Raw genomic sequence first — 17,902 nt, forward strand, 5'->3', positions numbered from 1 at the left:
CTAAGTATTAAATTTTTGTTTTTATTTTGGAGAGGTAGCTTTCTAAATTTGAAATGAATGACAATTCACTTTACAAATTAAAAAATATTGTCACAAAAAATATGAACAATTATGATGTTTGGTACCAAACTTTCCCACTTCTTTCACTATCCAAAATATTCCCCACCCACTTTAACTCCCAAAACTTTCCATTTTAATTCCATTTAATTCTTTAAATTATATTGGAACAAATTATCTCTTTTTTATTATTATTATTATTATTATTATTAATTTATGAATATGTTCTTCTTTGTTATAAAATTTGTATAATTATTATATATTCTTAATTTAACAAAAAAATTAAATTGAGTTTATTATATTTATTGAAGTTTTTTTTATCATTTTAAAATTTAAAATTCAAATTATGAATAAAATGAAAACATAAAAATGGTTTTTTTCTAAAATGAAATTATTCTTTTCGACCCATTCAAAATTTTCAGTTGTTCGGGTCAGAGTTAACAACCTAACTCAACCTTACCTTCTATTTTCGGGTTGCGTTAGATTAGGTTGTCGGGTTATTTTTTTCCACAATACATATTACATTAATAACTAAATTTTCATAAAATTCTAATATAAAAATTTTATAAGTTACCGACATCACTAACATTAACATTAATTACAAATTTTAAATATTTTTAATAAAAGCCGGGTAGAGTTGGATTGTAACACCCTATTTACAAACTGAACCGAGTTTTTCGATTTTTCAAAAATTTAACCCGACCCAACATTTATTGTTTGGATTGGTCGAGTTATCGGGTCATAGGAATAACTCTACTAAAATTTCTACGGAATAACTCTCCTTGCTTCACTTCCCTCGGATTTTGTGGTTCTTTTCTTTTCCTCTATTCACAAGATAGCTTTTCATGTTCGGACTGATTTAGTCATTTGTGAATCTGTCGTATTCAGTGTATATTCAGTCTGATTCAGCTTGGAAAGTAGCCTTTCGTTTGTAAGTAGGAGCGTAGGTCTTCGCCCCCCTTCCTTGTTTGGGCAGGTTCGCGGGTCAATGTTTTTTCCCGCCCGACCGTCAGCAGCTGGGTTTCCCCCTAAATCAAAAGCAAAATGGTCTGCCTCCCAGGTCTCGTTATATATATATATATATATCAACCTGCAAACTGAACGAAAATTTTCGATTTTTTAAAAATTCAACCGAACCCAATATTTACGGTTTGGGTTGGGCAGTTTGGATTGGTCGTATTATCGAGTCATATGAATTTCTACTTTTTGGATCAATCGATAACAATTTCAAAAAACACAAATCTTTAATCACTATAATAAACTCGATCAACATGTAATTTTAGACGAAAATTTTACTACCATATGATTCGACAATGACACGATATAGCTACAATCAAACTGTAACCTAAACGACGAAACACGATTGACAGTAGTCGACACAACGAAAAGACAAAAACAAAAACTTTCCCATCTAAATTAACTCGAAAAAAAAAATCACGAAANTTTTTTTTTTTTGGTTAGCATCATTTTCAAAAAAATTCCATTGAAATAACTTGTGGGTCTCAAGAACAAGATGGGTGTGTTTATTATTATGTGTTCATATGTCTTTTTTCCCTTCTTTCTCTTACTCCTTCACGTGCAATATTCTGTAGATTTGTTCATCAAAACCCTTTAAAAACCCCATTTTTCTCATCATTTTCCATCTTTTTCAAATGGGTTTCACTTAAAATCACTGATTTTGATCCAAAATCAAGAGAAAAATGGCATTAGAAGCTGTTGTTTTCTCTCAAGATCTTTACTCCTTGTTTGCTGGAGGCCTCAGCTTTGAATATCCTCAAATCCCTCTTGATTTTCCCGAGAAACAAACAGAAAATCCGCCATTGGAGCTCGAATCAAGAACACCAAACCCAGTTAAGCCAAGAAAACGACGACCCAAATCCCGCAAGAACAAACAAGAAATCGAGAATCAAAGAATGACCCACATCGCTGTTGAACGAAATCGAAGAAAACAGATGAATGAATATCTCTCTGTTCTTCGTTCTTTAATGCCAGATTCATATATTCAAAGAGTATCTCTCATTTTCCTTCATTTTCTTTCATTTTCCTTTTGATTTTCCTTCTATCCAAACAGATTTCGAAATGGGTTCTTGTTATTTCAGGGAGATCAAGCTTCAATCGTTGGTGGAGCTATAAATTTCGTTAAGGAATTAGAACAACAAGTGCAGTTTCTCTCAACAGATTCAAGTTCTTGTTCTTCTTGTTCTTCTTCTTGTTCTTCATCTTCACAAACTCATAGCTCCTCCATTGCTGATATTGAAGTAACAATGGTGGAAAATCATGCAAATTTGAAGATCAGATCAAAAAAACGACCAAAACAGGTCTTGAAAATTGTAGCTGGATTGCAAGCTCTGTTCCTCTCTGTTCTTCATCTCAATATCTCAACGATGAACCAAGTTGTTCATTACTGTCTCAGTGTTAAGGTTAGCTTATCGTACCATTGTGAAGAATCGTTATTTCTAACGTGGTATCAGAGTCATGCTCTAAACTTAGTCATGATAATAGAATCCTCAGAAGTTATGAGCCACGAAAGATAGTCAAAAGTGAAGATCGAATAAAGGGTGTACTTTGTTCGAAAACTCTAGAGAATGAGTCGAGCCTCGATTAAAGGGAGGTTGTTCGAGGGCTCCATAGGCCTAAGGGGAGGCTCTATAATGTACTTTGTTGGAGGGGAGGAATGTTTGTTAATTTAGGGAATGATTATGGGTTTACAAGTAAGGTTCTCCATCGATATGAAGCCTCTTGGGAAACCTAAAAAGAAAGCAATGAGAGCTTATGCTCAAAGTGGACAATATCATACCATTGTGGAGATTCGTGATTCTTCACATGGTGTCAAAGTCATGCCTTTAATTTAGTCATGTCAATAGAATCCTCATATGTCGAACAAAGAAGTCGTGAGTCTCGAAAGGGTGTATTTTGTTCGAGAACTCTAGAGAAGGAGTCAAGCCTCGATGAAGAGGAAGTTGTTCGAGGGCTCCATAGGCCTTCGAGGAGGCTCTAATGTACTTTGTTTGAGGGGAGGATCGTTGAGGATTGTCCCACATTGGCTAATTTAGAGAATGATCCTGGATTTATAAGTAAGGAATACATCTTCATTAGTATGAGTTCTTTTGGAGAAGTCCAAATAAAGCCGTTGTTCGAGGGCTCCATAGGTCTCAAGGGAGGCTCTCTATAGTGTACGAACCTCGAATAAGCAGAGGTTGTTCGAGGGCTCCATAGGCCTCAGGGGAGGCTCTATAGTGTACTTTGTTCGAGGGGGCTCTAGAGAAAGAGTCGAACCTCGATTAAGTGGAGGTTGTTCGAGGGCTCTATAGGCCTCAGGAGAGGCTCTATAGTGTACTTTGTTCGAGGGAATGATCGTAGACAATATCATACAATTGCGGAGATTCGTGATTTCTAACCTAAAGATTCATTTTTGAAATGGGTTTATGTTTTTTGGTTCAAAAAAACGCTTGGATTTGTTGTTTGTAGGTTGAAGATGACTGCAAGCTGAGCTCTGTTGATGAAATTGCTTGTGCTCTACATCAGTTGCTTAGTAGAATCGAAGAGGAATCTGTTATGAACTGATAATTTGTGAAATTTGGTGTTGTTTTTGGATTGAACATTGTGTTCTAAGCTCAGTTCTTTCAATTTTTATGTTTAATTTCTGAAGAATTTGTAAATTTAATCAGTTGGTTTGTTCTTCGATGTTCTTGGAAGAAGGGGAAAAAAGCAGTTTTCTCTGCAAATCTCCATGAAAAAAGGAGTTTGAATTGAAATTTTAAGGTCTGATTCAAATCTGAAAAGTGCTTTTTGGTTAAATGCTTCTGGTCTAGAATCCATGGGCTGTGAAGAAAAGTTGAAGTCCACCCTTATCCGTTTTTCGTTAGTTTTAGCTTGTTATCTATCGTCGTCGTGTGCCTCACGGTTTTAAAATGTGTCTACTGTGGAGAGGGTTTAGCCCTACTCTGACCAGTGTCTCGCATTGTCGGGTGACTAGCTCTGATATCATTTGTAACAGTGTAAGTCCACCACTAGTAGATATTATCTGCTTTGGCTTGTTACGTACCATCAGTGATTGGAGACTGGCTCTGATACCATTTGTAACAGCCCAATCCCACCGTTAGTATATATTGTCTGCTTAGCCCGTTACGTATTACCGTCATCCTTATAATTTTAAAACACGTATACTATGGAGAGGGTCTAGCCCTACTCGGATTAGTGTCTCGCACTATTTAGTGACTGGCTTTGATACCATTTGTAACAGTCCAAACCCATTTGTAATAGATATTGTTCGTTTTGACTTGTACGTACCATTGGTGACTGAAGACTGGCTCTAATACCATTTATAACAGCCCAAGTCCAACACTAGTATATTATCAGCTTTGGCTTGTTACGTACGATCGGTGACTGGCTCTAATACCAATTGTAATAGCCCAAGCCCACCGTTAGTTGATATTGTTGCTTAGCCCGTTACGTATCGTCATCCTCATGATTTTTAAACGTGTCTACTATGGAGAGGGTCTAGCCCTACTCCGATTAGTGTCTCGCACTATCTGATGACTGGCTCTGATACCATTTGTAATAGCTCAAGCCTACCTCTTGTAGATATTGTTCGTTTTGGCTTGTTACACACCATTGGTGACTGAAGACTGGCTCTAATACCATTTGTAACAGCCCAAGTCCACCACTAGTAGATATTATCAGTTTTGGCTTGTTACGTACCATCGTGACTGGAGACTGGCTCTGATACCAATTGTAACAGCCCAAGTCCACCGTTAGTGTTATTGTCTGCTTAGCCCGTTAGTATCACCGTCATCCTCATGATTTTAAAATGCGTCTACTATGGAGAGGGTCTAGCCCTACTCCGATCAGTGTCTCTCACTGTCTGGTGACTGACTTTGATACCATTTATAACCGCCCAAACCCACTTCTAGTAGATATTGTTCGTTTTGACTTGTTACGTACCATAGGTGACTAAAGACTGGTTTTTATACCATTTGTAATAGCCCAAGTTCACCACTAGTAGATATTATTCGTTTTGGCTTGTTACGTACCATCGGTGATTGGAGACGGGCTTTAATACAATTTGTAATAACCCAAGCCCACCGTTAGTAGATATTGTCTGCTTAGCCCGTTAGTATCACCGTCATCCTCATGATTTTAAAACGCGTCTACTATGGAGAGGATCTAGCCCTACTCCGATCAGTATCTCGCACTGTTTGGTGACTGACACTAATACCATTTGTAATAGCCTAAGCCCGTAGATATTATCCGTTTTGGCTTGTTAAGTACCATTGGTGATTGGAGACTGGCTTCAATACTATTTGTAACAACCCATGTCCATCATCAGTAGATATTATTCACTTTCACTTGTTACGTATCACCGTTTGGTGACTGGAGACTGGCTCTAATACCATTTGTAACAGCTCAAGTCCACTACTAGAAGATATTATCTGCTTTGACTTGTTACGTGCCACCGTTTGGTGACTGGAGACTGGCTCTGATACCATTTGTAACAACTCAAGCCTACCGCTAGTAGATATTGATTGTTTTGCCCCGTTACGTATCACTCACCTCACGGTTTAAAACGCATCTACTAGTAAGAGGTGACCACTACTCCAATTATGAGACAATACATTACAAGACAAAACAGACAATATCTGCTAGCGGTGAACACTACTCCAAATAATTAAATTATTTCTAAACGGTTAACGTATAATACGTTTATTTTTAATAAATCATCCCCACCTCATTTCAAACATGTTTATAGTTTTTAAAAATATAAAATTAAACTAAAAAATTATTTATTTATTATTTTAAACAATTTATTTGTGGGACATTTCTACAAATATTAAAAGAAAAAGGGGATAGGCTTCCAATAGACGAAAATAGCCTTAATTCTAAAGGAAAGTATTAGGGGTATTTTTGTCTTTTAGAAAAGATTCCACTTTTAACCTCTCTTCTTTGTCTTCATCTTATTGTCTTGTAGTGAAGAAATATAGGTTAAAAGATTCCAATTTTTTTTCTCTCTCATATCATTTTCAAACCCTTTTCGTTATTAATATTAATATTTATNGAGGTAGACACGAGGCGGTGTACTAGCGAGGAGGCTGAGCCCTAAAGGGAGGTAGACACGAGGCTGTGTGCCAGCAAGAACACTAGGCCCCGAAGGGGGGTCGATTTGGTGGGGGTCCCACATCAATTGGAGAAAGGAACGAGTGTCAGCGCGAATGCTGGATCCATAGTTAAACGTGCTTTGTTTTTCTTAGTAAATAACAAAACATGCTGAAAGGACTCGTGTTAGTCTATTGGGATAGTTTACACTCTTAGAAGTGAGGAGTAAGTACGTAACGTGACCATGTCGCAGGAAAATGTCGGGACCATCAAAAGCCGGACTTTCCTTTAAAGTCTTAATGTATCACGAGGGATGAACGTTTTAAGTATAAAGTATGCAATTAAATTATTGAGGGAACATTACTATATATATGTTACCTAAATGAGGGACAGTTGAGTGGAAAACTTTGGCTTTTTTTAGTATAATGTTTTGATTACAATAATAATGATTCTAATCAGCCCATTGATTTTTTATTCATGCATTTAATTACATGTCTACACATTTTAGGGAACACTTGATTATATGTTTTGCATCCTTTTCTTTTTTGGGAATATTTTCAAAATTTTATATAAATTTTTTTAGAATATATTCTAATAAATTACACGTACAATTAAAATAAAATAAAATAAAATTTCGTAACGAGTTGTGATGTCTCGGGAGGAGAACAAAACACCCTTTATAAAAATGTGGAAACATTCCTAGTAGACGCATTTTAAAGCCTTGAGGGGAAGTTCGAAAGGAAAACTCCAAAGAGAACAATATCTGCTAGCGGTGGAACTAGGTCGTTACAAATGGTATTAGAGCCAGACATTGGACTATGTGTCAGCGAGGAGACTGTCCCCTAAAGGGGGTAGACACGAGACGGTGTGCGAGTAAGAACGATGGCCCAAACGGGGGTGAATTGTGATGTCTCACATTGATTGGGGAGGAGAACAAAACACCCTATGCATTCTAGAAAAATTATGCTAACCATTGAAAACGAAGGGACAATATCTGCTAGCGGTGGGTCTGGGCCGTTACACGAGTCATACCCAGAATTTAGAATCTGGATTCGACACCTAATGACCCAACATGATCACGCTACCTACTCCTTGCAACACGAGTCCTTCTAGCCTGCTTTGTTCTCACTCACATGCATTCTAGAAAAATTACGCTAACCACTAAAAACGAAGGGACAATATCTGCTAGCGGTGGGTCTGGGCCGTTACACGAGTCATACCCGGCANATTTAATTACATGTCTACACATTTTAGGGAACACTTGATTATTATGCTTTGCTTTTTTTTTTTGGAATATTTTCAAAATTTTATGTAAATTTTTTAAAATGTGAATGCAATTGATATTCTAATTATATTCTAATAAATTACACGTACAATTAAAAATAAAATAAAATAAAATTTCGTAACGAGTTGAGTTGTGATGTTGGGGAGGAGAACAAAACACCCTTTGTAAAAATTTGGAAACCTTACTAGCAGACGCATTTTAAAGCCCTGAGGGAAAGTTAGAAAGGAAAACTCCAAAGAGGACAATATCTGCTAGCGGTGGACCTAGGTCGTTACAAATGGTATTAGAGCCAGACACTGGACTATGTGTCAGCGAGGAGACTGTCCCCTAAAGGGGGTAGACACGAGACGGTGTGCGAGTAAGAACGCTGGCCCAAACGGGGGTGAATTGTGATGCTTCACATTGATTGGGGAGGAGAACAAAACACCCTATGCATTCTAGAAAAATTATGCTAACAATTGAAAACGAAGGGACAATATCTGCTAGCGGTGGGTCTGGGCTGTTACACGAGTCATACCCAGAATTTAGAATTTGGATTCGACACCTAATGACCGCGACATGATCACGCTACCTACTCCTTGTAACACGAGTCCTTCTAGCCTACTTTGTTCTCACTCACATGCATTCTAGAAAAATTACGCTAACCACTGAAAACGAAGGGACAATATCTGCTAGCGGTGGGTTTGGGCCGTTACACGAATCATTTCCAGAATTTAGAATCTAGATTCGACACCTAATGACCCCGACATGATCACGCTACCTACTCCTTGCAACACGAGTCCTTCTATCCTGCTTTGTTCTCACTCACATGCATTCTAGAAAAATTACGCTAACCACCGAAAACAAAGGGACAATATCTGCTAGCGGTGGGTCTGGGCCGTTACACGAATCATACCCAGAATTTAGAATCTAGATTCGACACCTAATGACCCCGACATGATCACGCTACCTACTCCTTGCAACACGAGTCCTTCTATCCTGCTTTGTTCTCACTCACATGCATTCTAGAAAAATTCTACTAACCACTAAAAACGAAGGGACAATATCTATATCTGTTAGCGGTGAGTTTGGGNGATCACGCTACCTACTCCTTGCAACACGAGTCCTTCTAGCCTACTTTTTCTCACTCACATGCATTCTAGAAAAATTCTGCTAACCACTGGAAACAGGGACAATATCTATATCTGTTAGCGATGAGTTTGAGCCGTCACATGTTAGTTCGTGAAGATATTTTTGAATTTTTTTAAAAAAAATTTAATGATATTATTAAAACTTTTATTAATTTAAAAAAAAAAATGGGACATTGANGTCACATGTTAGTTCGTGAAGATATTTTTGAATTTTTTTAAAAAAAATTTAATGATATTATTAAAACTTTTATTAATAAAAAAAAAAAAATGGGACATTTANTAGCGATGAGTTTGAGCCGTCACATGTTAGTTCGTGAAGATATTTTTGAATTTTTTTAAAAAAAATTTAATGATATTATTAAAACTTTTATTAATTTAAAAAAAAAAATGGGACATTGAATTGTAGACCAAACACTTACATTTCACCTAACATAATCCTTGACTTCAACTTTGTTTTAGAACAATCAAAATCTTCTTTGCCTACTTAATACTTATCCTTTTTCGGCGTTTAAAATTCAAACCAAATCAAATAAAAAAATTTAAAGACATNAGAACAATCAAAATCTTCTTTGCCTACTTAATACTTATCCTTTTGGGTGTTTAAAATTCAAACCAAATCAAATAAAAAATTTTAAAGACGTTTTTTTATCCAATATCGAATAATTTAAACGTATATCAGAAACCCGATGAATGAAAGAAATATAAAACGCTTAATCATCGAAAATTGTATCGTCATCTATAGAAATCACGAGACAAAACAGGTTAAACAGGTCAATTAATTTTTTAATTTTTATTAACCCGCTTCAAACACGTTCCACCTCTTCTAAAATTTATGAACTTACACAAAATTAAATTTTTATATATTTGATAGATTAATTAATTTTTTAATTTTTTATTTTAAAGTTTTTAAAACGCGGAGTTTTTTTAAAAAAAAACTATACAAAAAAAGTAAAGAATAAGACATTGAGATAAACACGAGTCAAACTAACCCTAATCGGATAGTTTCTTCGGAGATTGTGCCATCCCATAAACTCTCGACTTTCATGTCGAGCTTTTGATATTATAGTTTTGTGTCATTTTCATCTCTTACAAGCTATCGATAAATAGGACAGCACACAATTGGTAATACTGTATGTCCAGGATTGGATCGGGATTTAGAATCCAATTTTGGCACCTGATGACCTAATATTTTCTTGCGACTTGATCACGTCACCTATTTATTGTTTTTACGAGTAAAAAATTGTTTAGGAGATAACTCAACATAGAATTGCTCCAAGGAGTTCTTATGTAGCTACCGCTGTAGTGGCACACGGCTACTGTAACAGCTCAAGTCCACCGCTAGTAGATACTTGTCCTCTTTGAGCTTTTCCTTTCGGGCTTCCCCTCAAAGTTTTTAAAACGCGTGGGAGAGGTTTCCACACCTTTATAAAGAATGTTTCGCTCCCTTCTCCGACCAATGTGGGATCTCACAATTCACTCCGTTCAGAGCCCAGCATCCTCACTGACACTCGTTCTACTCTCGAGTCAATGTGGGATCTCACAGTCCACCCCCCTTCGAAACCCAGCGTCCTCACTGACACTCGTACCTCACTCAAATCGATATGGGATCTCACCGTTAAGAATAAGACGATGATGTCTCAAGTACCTCGACCTCTTCATGGCCATAACTTCCACAGCTCAACTATCGAACGGTTCAAATTTAGTAACGTCTCAGTTCATCCCTACCACTTGACTTTCTCGTCCAAAACTTCGAAATCTCACCATTTTTTAGTCAAATATTTCCCAAAAATTTCTTCCCTTGTGATGGTATGCATTATGTTATATATTTTTAAGAAATAAGTGCCTTAAGGTACAAGTAATTGATAAATTAAGATAAGCTACAAAATGGATATCTTCTTCAAATTGGCTATAAATGTCACTACACAATTGCATCCCATAACCCATAATTTTTCGAACAAATTAATGATGTTGTGTAAGTCACTTGTCGCCTTTAGCTACCTATGCCTCGTCATGGCCGTGTCCTCTATCGCTCAAAGTCCTCCTGTGCTCGACACCGAGGGCCGACCTTTACAGATCAACGTCGAGTACTTCATCAAGCCTGCCATCACCGATGTCGCTGGAAATCTCACCCTATTAACCCGCAAAGGCGATCAGTGCCCATTTCATGTTGGCCAAGTACCACTTCGTTCACAAGAAATAGGTATTATTGCATCACTATCGAACTCAAAAACTCAATTTGATCAGTGATACCATTAGAAAACTCTTGATTATATTACGAATTCTTAACCATAGGTTTTGGGGTCACCTTTACGCCCTACCTACCGGGTGAAGATACGATCAGAGAAGGGAGGGATTTGAAGGTTGTGTTTCAAGCGTTTTCGATCTGCATAACGTCGACTGCATGGAGAGTCGGGGAGACAGATCCTACCACTGGAAGGAGGTTTGTTGAGACCGGGGACAATGACACTGCCACCGGGTACTTTAGGATCGATAGGGACAACTTTGGCATTTATAATATAGGATGGTGTCCGTCGGATGTCCCTATTAGAGGGAGGCCAAGGTGTGGAAGGGCTGGAATTTTGATTGAGAAAGGCTTGAGGCTGTTGGCTTTGGATGGCTCAGCGTTTCCTTTTGAGTTTGTGAGAGCTTGAGACAAGAACATGCAATTTGTTGCAATTGCAATCAATTAAATAATACTCTTGTTAGTTTATTTGATTAATAAAATAATAAATAAAGGAATTCCGACGTTTTAGGTTTAGTTTCTTTGTCGTTTTTAGGGTAAGAGCTCGAGCCCACGACCAAGAGATATTGTTCTATTTGGACTTTCGTTCAAGGTTTTAAAACGGGTCTCAAGATTATAAAAATGTTTCGTTCCCCTCTTCAACCGATGTGGGATCTCACAATCTACCCTATAGGGACCTAGCGTCCTCATTAGCACATCGCCCGATGACTCACAGTTAGTGACCAAACTAAATGTCAACTAGAATGATAAAATGAGATTGGGATCTCACAATCCACCCTACAGGGACCTAGCGTCTTCATTAGCACATCGCCCCGATGACTCACAGTTAGTGACCAAACTAAATGTCGACTAGAACGACAAAATGAGCTTGGGATCTCACAATCCACCATACAGGGACCTAGCGTCCTCATTAGCACACTGCCTGGTGACTCACAGTTAGTCCGTGACCAAACTAAATGTCGACTTGAACGATAAAATGAGCCTACTTATATGGGTTAAAAATTGAAATTTTCTTCAACCGATGTGGGATCTCACAATCCACACTATAGGGACCTAGCGTTCTCATTAGCACACTGCCTGGTGACTCACAGTTAGCCTGTGACCAAACTAAATGTCGACTATAACGACAAAATGAGCCTACTTATATGGGTTAGAGAAAAATTGAGATTTTATTCAACTGATGTGGGATCTCATAATTCACCGTACAGGGACCTAGCGTCCCCTTTAGCACAGTGTCTGGTGACTCGCAGTTAGCCTGTGACCAAACTAAATGTCGACTATAACGACAAAATGAGCCTACTTATATGGGTTAGAGAAAAATTGAGATTTTATTCAACTGATGTGGGATCTCATAATTCACCGTACAGGGACCTAGCGTTCCCATTAGCACAGTGTTTGGTGACTCGCAGTTAGTCTATGACCAAACTAAATGTCGACTAGAACGACAAAATGAGCCTACTTATATGGGTTAGAGAAAAATTAAGATTTCTTCAACCGATGTGAGATCTCACAATCCACCCTACAGGGACCTAGCGTCCTCATTAGCACACTGCCCGGTGACTCACAGTTAGTCTGTGACCAAACTAAATGTCGACCAATACGATAAAATGAGCCTACTTACATGGATTAGAGAAAACTTGAGATTTTCTTCAACCGATGTGGGATCTCATAATTCATCATACAGGGACCTAGCGTCCTTATTAGCACATCGCCCGGTGACTCACAGTTAGTGACCAAACTAAATGTCGACTAGAACGACAAAATGAGCCTACTTATTTGGGTTAGAGAAAAATCGAGATTTCGAGATTGTTTAGATCATTAGTAAAAAAAAATTTATAATATAGACGAGTTTTTTTAGTACAATAGTAATTTATACTTTTAATATATTATCTTTCTCGAGAATCCATCTAACTGTGCATAAATTGACTAAACAAGTTGATTGTGAATATGATATCTGGTCGTGTATGAAATACGTAAGTGAGACACCCTACAACAATGTTGGTATTTCTTAAGGGTATTCGTGGGTTGGGTTGGGTCGGGGCGAGACAATTTTTTTAGATCTAACCTAATTGTTCGAGTTGTAAATTTTTTAAGTAATGAATTCAATCCAACTCATCTCAACCATAAATTTTTTATGGTTAGGTTGGTTCGGGTTTTGTTCGTTTATTCAATTTTTTTTTAATAAAATTAAAGTATTAGTTCGTAAAACATCTCTTTATTTATTTTTAAATATTTAATTAAAATTTGCGAATATATTTTAAAAATTAAATTCTAAATAGTTAAAAATTATTTTAAAGAATTGTTGGAGAATAAATAATAATAAAAAAATAATTATAAAAATAAAATAAATAATGTATATTTTTTAAAATTAACAATATATTTTTCCTCCTCTGCGTTTTCGGCGCCAGATCCAACCCTTTCTCCCGCGGTTTTCAACTTCGGCGACTCCAACTCCGACACCGGTTGCGTTGTCGGTGCGGCCATTGAGAACATCTACCCCCTACGGCCACCGGTTCTTCGATGGCAACCTGATCGTTGATTTTCTCTGTACGCTTCTGTTCTTCTTGGATCCTTTTTTCTCTCTGGAATTGATTTTCTTTTCTGCGATTAGGGTTTTCAGTTTTCGACCCTGTAATCTCGCATTCCCTTGTTTTCTCTCTTGTTTGATGCTTAGATTCTCGTTGGTTTGCAATGTTTTTGCAGTGGATGCGATGGATATGCCTTATTTGAATGCGAATCTTGATTCCCTTGGCGCACCAAATTTTTGTAAGCGGTGCAATTATGCCGCTGTAGGCTCGACTATTCTTCCCGCAACAGCTACATCTTTTTGCCCTTTTTCATTTGGGGTTCAGGTGAATCAGTTTCTCCATTTCAAAGCTAGAGTTCTTGAGCTTCGAGCAGGCAAAGGTATGATAGATTGTGAATGATCTCAAGAACATAAAACCATTTTCACTAAATTGTGATAATTTCTGTTGGTTTCTTTAGGTGGTAAGAAACTTGATAAGTACCTTCCCGCTGATGATTACTTCCAGAAGGGGCTCTACATGTTTGATATTGGGCAGAATGATCTTGCTGGCGCATTTTATTCCAAAACTTTGGACCAAATTCTTGCCTCAATACCTGCAATTTTATCTGAATTTGAGAGTGGAGTTCAGGTTAGACTCAATGGTTTCTTTCTAAGTTATCTTGGCTCAATGATGATTTTGTTTAGATGTGCTTTTACCTACTTGATTTTTTGTTAGATTCGAGTATTAAACTTGATTCTGAGTGTTTTGGAAGCTAGTTTTTATATGATTTATTGGTGGCTGATGATGGCTTTAGTTATAAACAATCATTTTTGTTAGAAGCATTTAGGTACTGAAACGATCCAACCCCATTGCTAGTAGATATTCTCCTCTTTGGGTTTTTCCCTCCGGGCTTCCCTCAAGGTTTTTAAAACACGTTTGCTAGGGAGAGGTTTCTACACTCTTGTAAACAATGCTTCATTCCCCAATCCAATTGATGTGGGATCTCACAATCCACACCCCCCTTTAGAGGGCTAACGTTCTCGCTGGCACATCGCTCGATGTCTGGCTCTGATATCATTTGTAACACTCAAACCCATTGCTAGCAGATATTGTCCGCTTTGGCCTGTTACTTATCAATGTTAGCCTCATGGTTTTTAAAACGCGTCTACTAGGGAGAGGTTTCCACACCCTTGTAAGGAATGTTTCGTTCCTCTCTCCAACTGATGTGGGTTCTCGCAGATATATACCCTTTTGGGATGTCAAAAGTTCGAAACTCGGTACAATTCATTAAGATATATACCCTTCCTCAACTTGGACGTCAAAAGTTTGAAACTTGGTTGGATTGAAAGAAAAATATGTTACATAATTGAAGTGATAAATGAAGATGGGTCGGGCGGAGTGGAAACTTGGATAGCACCTTCAAGCATTTGTATGACTTCTAAACCTTCGTCGTAATGGGAAGACTTCTAAACACCTTCAATTACTCTTCCTGCAACAAACAATCTCCAGCAGCAGAATGCCAAAGCTATAAACATCAACCTTCGTCGTAATGGGAAGACTTCTAAACCACTCAGGAGCTACATACCCTTTCGTTCCTCTAATCGCTGTCATCGTTCGGGTTTGGTTTTTGTTCAAGAGTTTGGCTAATCCAAAGTCTGAAATCCGAGCAGCCAACGAGTCATCCAAAAGGATGTTCTGAGGCTTAATATCACAATGAATGATTTGAGTATCACACTCTTCGTGTAGATAGCATAGCCCTCTAGCAGTTCCTAAAACGACTTGAATCCTTTGATACCAATTTGGTTTTGAAGACCCAAAAAGGAAATCTGCAAGGGACCCATTTTTCATGTATTCATACACCAACATTCTATGTGGCTCTTCATTGCAAAACCCAAGTAATTGAACCAAATTCTTGTGGTTTGTTCCAGCAATAGCTCTAACTTCAGCTTTAAACTCTTGCTCTCCCTCTTTTACTACATTGTTCAGCTTCTTAACAGCTACCAAGTTATTATCCACACAATCATCAACAATCCCTTTATAAACAGTAGCGAAAGCGCCACTTCCCAGCTGTTCTTTGAAACCAGCTGTGGCCTTGTTGAGCTCTTCATAGCTGAAAATGCGTAGGTTCAAGCTCAGAACTGGTGGCATTTCCACCATACCAAGCTTTCTTCTCTTTATATTGAATTGGTAAGCAATAAAGAAAGTTGCTAACAGAAACCCAAAAAACCCTAAGAGAATTGACCCAATAACTATCAAAGTTTTGTCCTTCACAACTTTCTTGATTGGATGATCAAGTTTGAAAGTGGAGTTATCTTTTCTAACTTTAATCAGAGCTTTACCTGGAAATCNTTGCTAACAGAAACCCAAAAAACCCTAAGAGAATTGACCCAATAACTATCAAAGTTTTGTCCTTCACAACTTTCTTGATTGGATGATCAAGTTTGAAAGTGGAGTTATCTTTTCTAACTTTAATCAGAGTTTTACCTGGAAATCCAAGATCAANACTTTCTTGATTGGATGATCAAGTTTGAAAGTGGAGTTATCTTTTCTAACTTTAATCAGAGCTTTACCTGGAAATCCAAGATCCACTCTTCCAAATGAAAGAGGAAATCTCTTCTTCCAACATTTTTTTCCACTGAAAACAACAGCAGCACAGAAACAATCCTCCAAGCAAACTCTTCTACACCAATCCTCATTAACCTCATAGAAAGCCTCATAATCAGAAGAAGGCCAATCTGAGTATTCTATGGAAATGAACTCGAAGTCCGACAACGAATTGTCGCCGCAACTTTGAGGAACGAAACTTGGTTTGCAGCCTTTGGCCTCATCATTTGGATCAATCNGGCCAATCTGAGTATTCTATGGAAATGAACTCGAAGTCCGACGACGAATTGTCGCCGCAACTTTGAGGAACGAAACTTGGTTTGCAGCCTTTGGCCTCATCATTTGGATCAACCCTTTCATAGCCATGAGGACAACTGCAAACTGGTCTCTGATTATCACCTAAACTACAATAGCTATTGAACCCACAAGCTCCAGATCCTAAGCCATCGTTTATTGCCACACAAATATTAGAAGGTATGGAATTTGATACCTGACTCCAAGCCTTACGCCAAGGAGAAGGACTGGTATCATTACCATTCTTTGGATACACATATTGCCTGAAAACTCCATCATATTCCAAAAGGGCTCGATGGTAGAAATCCTTAGTTGAAGGAGTATTGTTCGTCAAAACTTGTACAACACTGCCTCCATTTCCTTCAGAGATATAAATGGAGCCAGAGAGGTTGAAAACCAGCTGAAACCCAGAGCCTTTTGTTTCACTTTCCCAATATAATGTGGCACTTTCACGCATAGGGATGGTTTTGAGGTAAGATGAGACAAGATTTCCATCAGGTTTCATTGAGAATTTAAATCTTCCTTCGGAGTAATTCGTTTCAGAATAAGAAGAAATAAGAGATGATTTCATGATCTGGGTTGGTAATATTGTATCAGTAGAATAATCGAAGCTTTGCCACAACACTTGGGAATCACTCCCAGCTAGAATGAAATTGCCAGAATCAAGCATAGCAGCATAAGAAACTGACCCGACATTGTCGCCTAAACTTGCACTCCTGATTGGTCTGCCTTCAGGGTCATTGAGCACGAACTGGCCACGATTTGTAAGCTGAACTTTAGATCCTCCAGGCACCAAATTGTCGCGATTGGCCGACCAGACAACAGTTTTTTCTGGGATTTTGTTGAACCAAATGGCCAACAAAAAGCCATTGCTTCCAAATTGAAGAAACCCGAATGCGAAATCACCAGACTGTGAGGGCCAGTAGGAATCATTGTTATTGTTCTGTGCAGTGAGAGATGAATCTCGAGTTATGTTCTTATATGGCTGAGAATTTGAAAAGGATGGAAAACCCAGAAGAAGAAGAAGAAGGAAGAAATAAGACGATTTCTGAACAGAAGCCATAAATCAAAGATTGTGGGTTTGTAGAAGAAGATGAAATCGGCCTAAATTTGCAGATTTCTGAAGGGTTTAACGTTTGCCATTAGAAAGTTGAGCAAGTCAGGAGAAGACTTGATTTTGGACAAAATTTCTTCCTATGAGACTTTTCGTTTTGACTCTGTCATAGTCATAAATAAATAAATGCTAAATTAATAATGTTGAAATGTTATATTTTGGTCGACCAACAATAAAAAGAAAAAAGAAAACCCTTTAACTATTTATTTTCTTTAAGATTGATTATCTTATCTGTAGCTATTGAAGTCATCTAATTTTTTCTATTTTGTTCTTAGATCGAGTGTGTAAGTTGTTTAATATCCTAACCATACATGTTTCTAGTTTAATTTTTAAGCTTTCCAACCCTGAACCTCCAAACATTGTTTATTGAATCTCAGGCTTTGTAACCCCTTATACAAATTCCCACAAGGTTTGAATTTTTGAATCTGTAACCCAAACTACGTGGTATGGTATCACGTAAGACATCTCAATCATACAATATGCACTTGAAGGAAGTAGTGAAAAATGTTGTTCTAATTACCATAGGATAAAGTCAAGTTACATTATATGAGATCCTGCATCGGTTAAGAGGGAAAC

At 37.6% G+C, this 17,902-nt stretch overlaps 4 protein-coding genes across 5 annotated transcripts; 3 read left to right on the forward strand and 1 right to left on the reverse strand.

Moving 5' to 3' along the window:
* The first annotated feature begins 1,526 nt into the window (after nt 1-1,526).
* On the forward strand, nt 1,527-3,839 carry LOC111798037 (transcription factor bHLH94-like). Of its 2 annotated transcripts, XM_023680989.1 has the most exons (3): nt 1,532-2,066; nt 2,157-2,477; nt 3,526-3,839. In XM_023680989.1, exons 1-3 carry the CDS (start codon nt 1,758-1,760, stop codon nt 3,619-3,621), a joined length of 726 nt encoding a protein of 241 aa, XP_023536757.1. In that variant the 5' UTR covers nt 1,532-1,757; the 3' UTR covers nt 3,622-3,839. The 2 variants fall into 2 exon arrangements, with proteins under 2 accessions (XP_023536756.1, XP_023536757.1); XM_023680988.1 differs by lacking the exon at nt 3,526-3,839 and having other exon boundaries at nt 1,527-2,066; nt 2,157-2,975.
* Nucleotides 3,840-10,507: 6,668 nt separating this feature from the next.
* LOC111799042 (alpha-amylase/subtilisin inhibitor-like) lies at nt 10,508-11,289 on the forward strand. Its single transcript, XM_023682429.1, has 2 exons — nt 10,508-10,765; nt 10,858-11,289. Exons 1-2 carry the CDS (start codon nt 10,528-10,530, stop codon nt 11,214-11,216), a joined length of 597 nt encoding a protein of 198 aa, XP_023538197.1. The 5' UTR covers nt 10,508-10,527; the 3' UTR covers nt 11,217-11,289.
* A 1,904-nt stretch (nt 11,290-13,193) lies between these two features.
* LOC111798697 (GDSL esterase/lipase At1g54790-like) lies at nt 13,194-14,252 on the forward strand. Its single transcript, XM_023682001.1, has 3 exons — nt 13,194-13,354; nt 13,511-13,714; nt 13,793-14,252. Exons 2-3 carry the CDS (start codon nt 13,519-13,521, stop codon nt 14,047-14,049), a joined length of 453 nt encoding a protein of 150 aa, XP_023537769.1. The 5' UTR covers nt 13,194-13,354; nt 13,511-13,518; the 3' UTR covers nt 14,050-14,252.
* A 538-nt stretch (nt 14,253-14,790) lies between these two features.
* LOC111798862 (G-type lectin S-receptor-like serine/threonine-protein kinase LECRK3) lies at nt 14,791-17,697 on the reverse strand. Its single transcript, XM_023682213.1, has 3 exons — nt 16,165-17,697; nt 15,885-16,049; nt 14,791-15,653 (listed from the first exon to the last, which is right to left on the reverse strand). Exons 1-3 carry the CDS (start codon nt 17,273-17,275, stop codon nt 14,791-14,793), a joined length of 2,139 nt encoding a protein of 712 aa, XP_023537981.1. The 5' UTR covers nt 17,276-17,697.
* Nucleotides 17,698-17,902: the final 205 nt, after the last annotated feature.

Source organism: Cucurbita pepo, chromosome LG07 (assembly GCF_002806865.2).
Source record: "Cucurbita pepo subsp. pepo cultivar mu-cu-16 chromosome LG07, ASM280686v2, whole genome shotgun sequence".
Classification (NCBI taxonomy): Eukaryota; Viridiplantae; Streptophyta; class Magnoliopsida; order Cucurbitales; family Cucurbitaceae; genus Cucurbita; species Cucurbita pepo.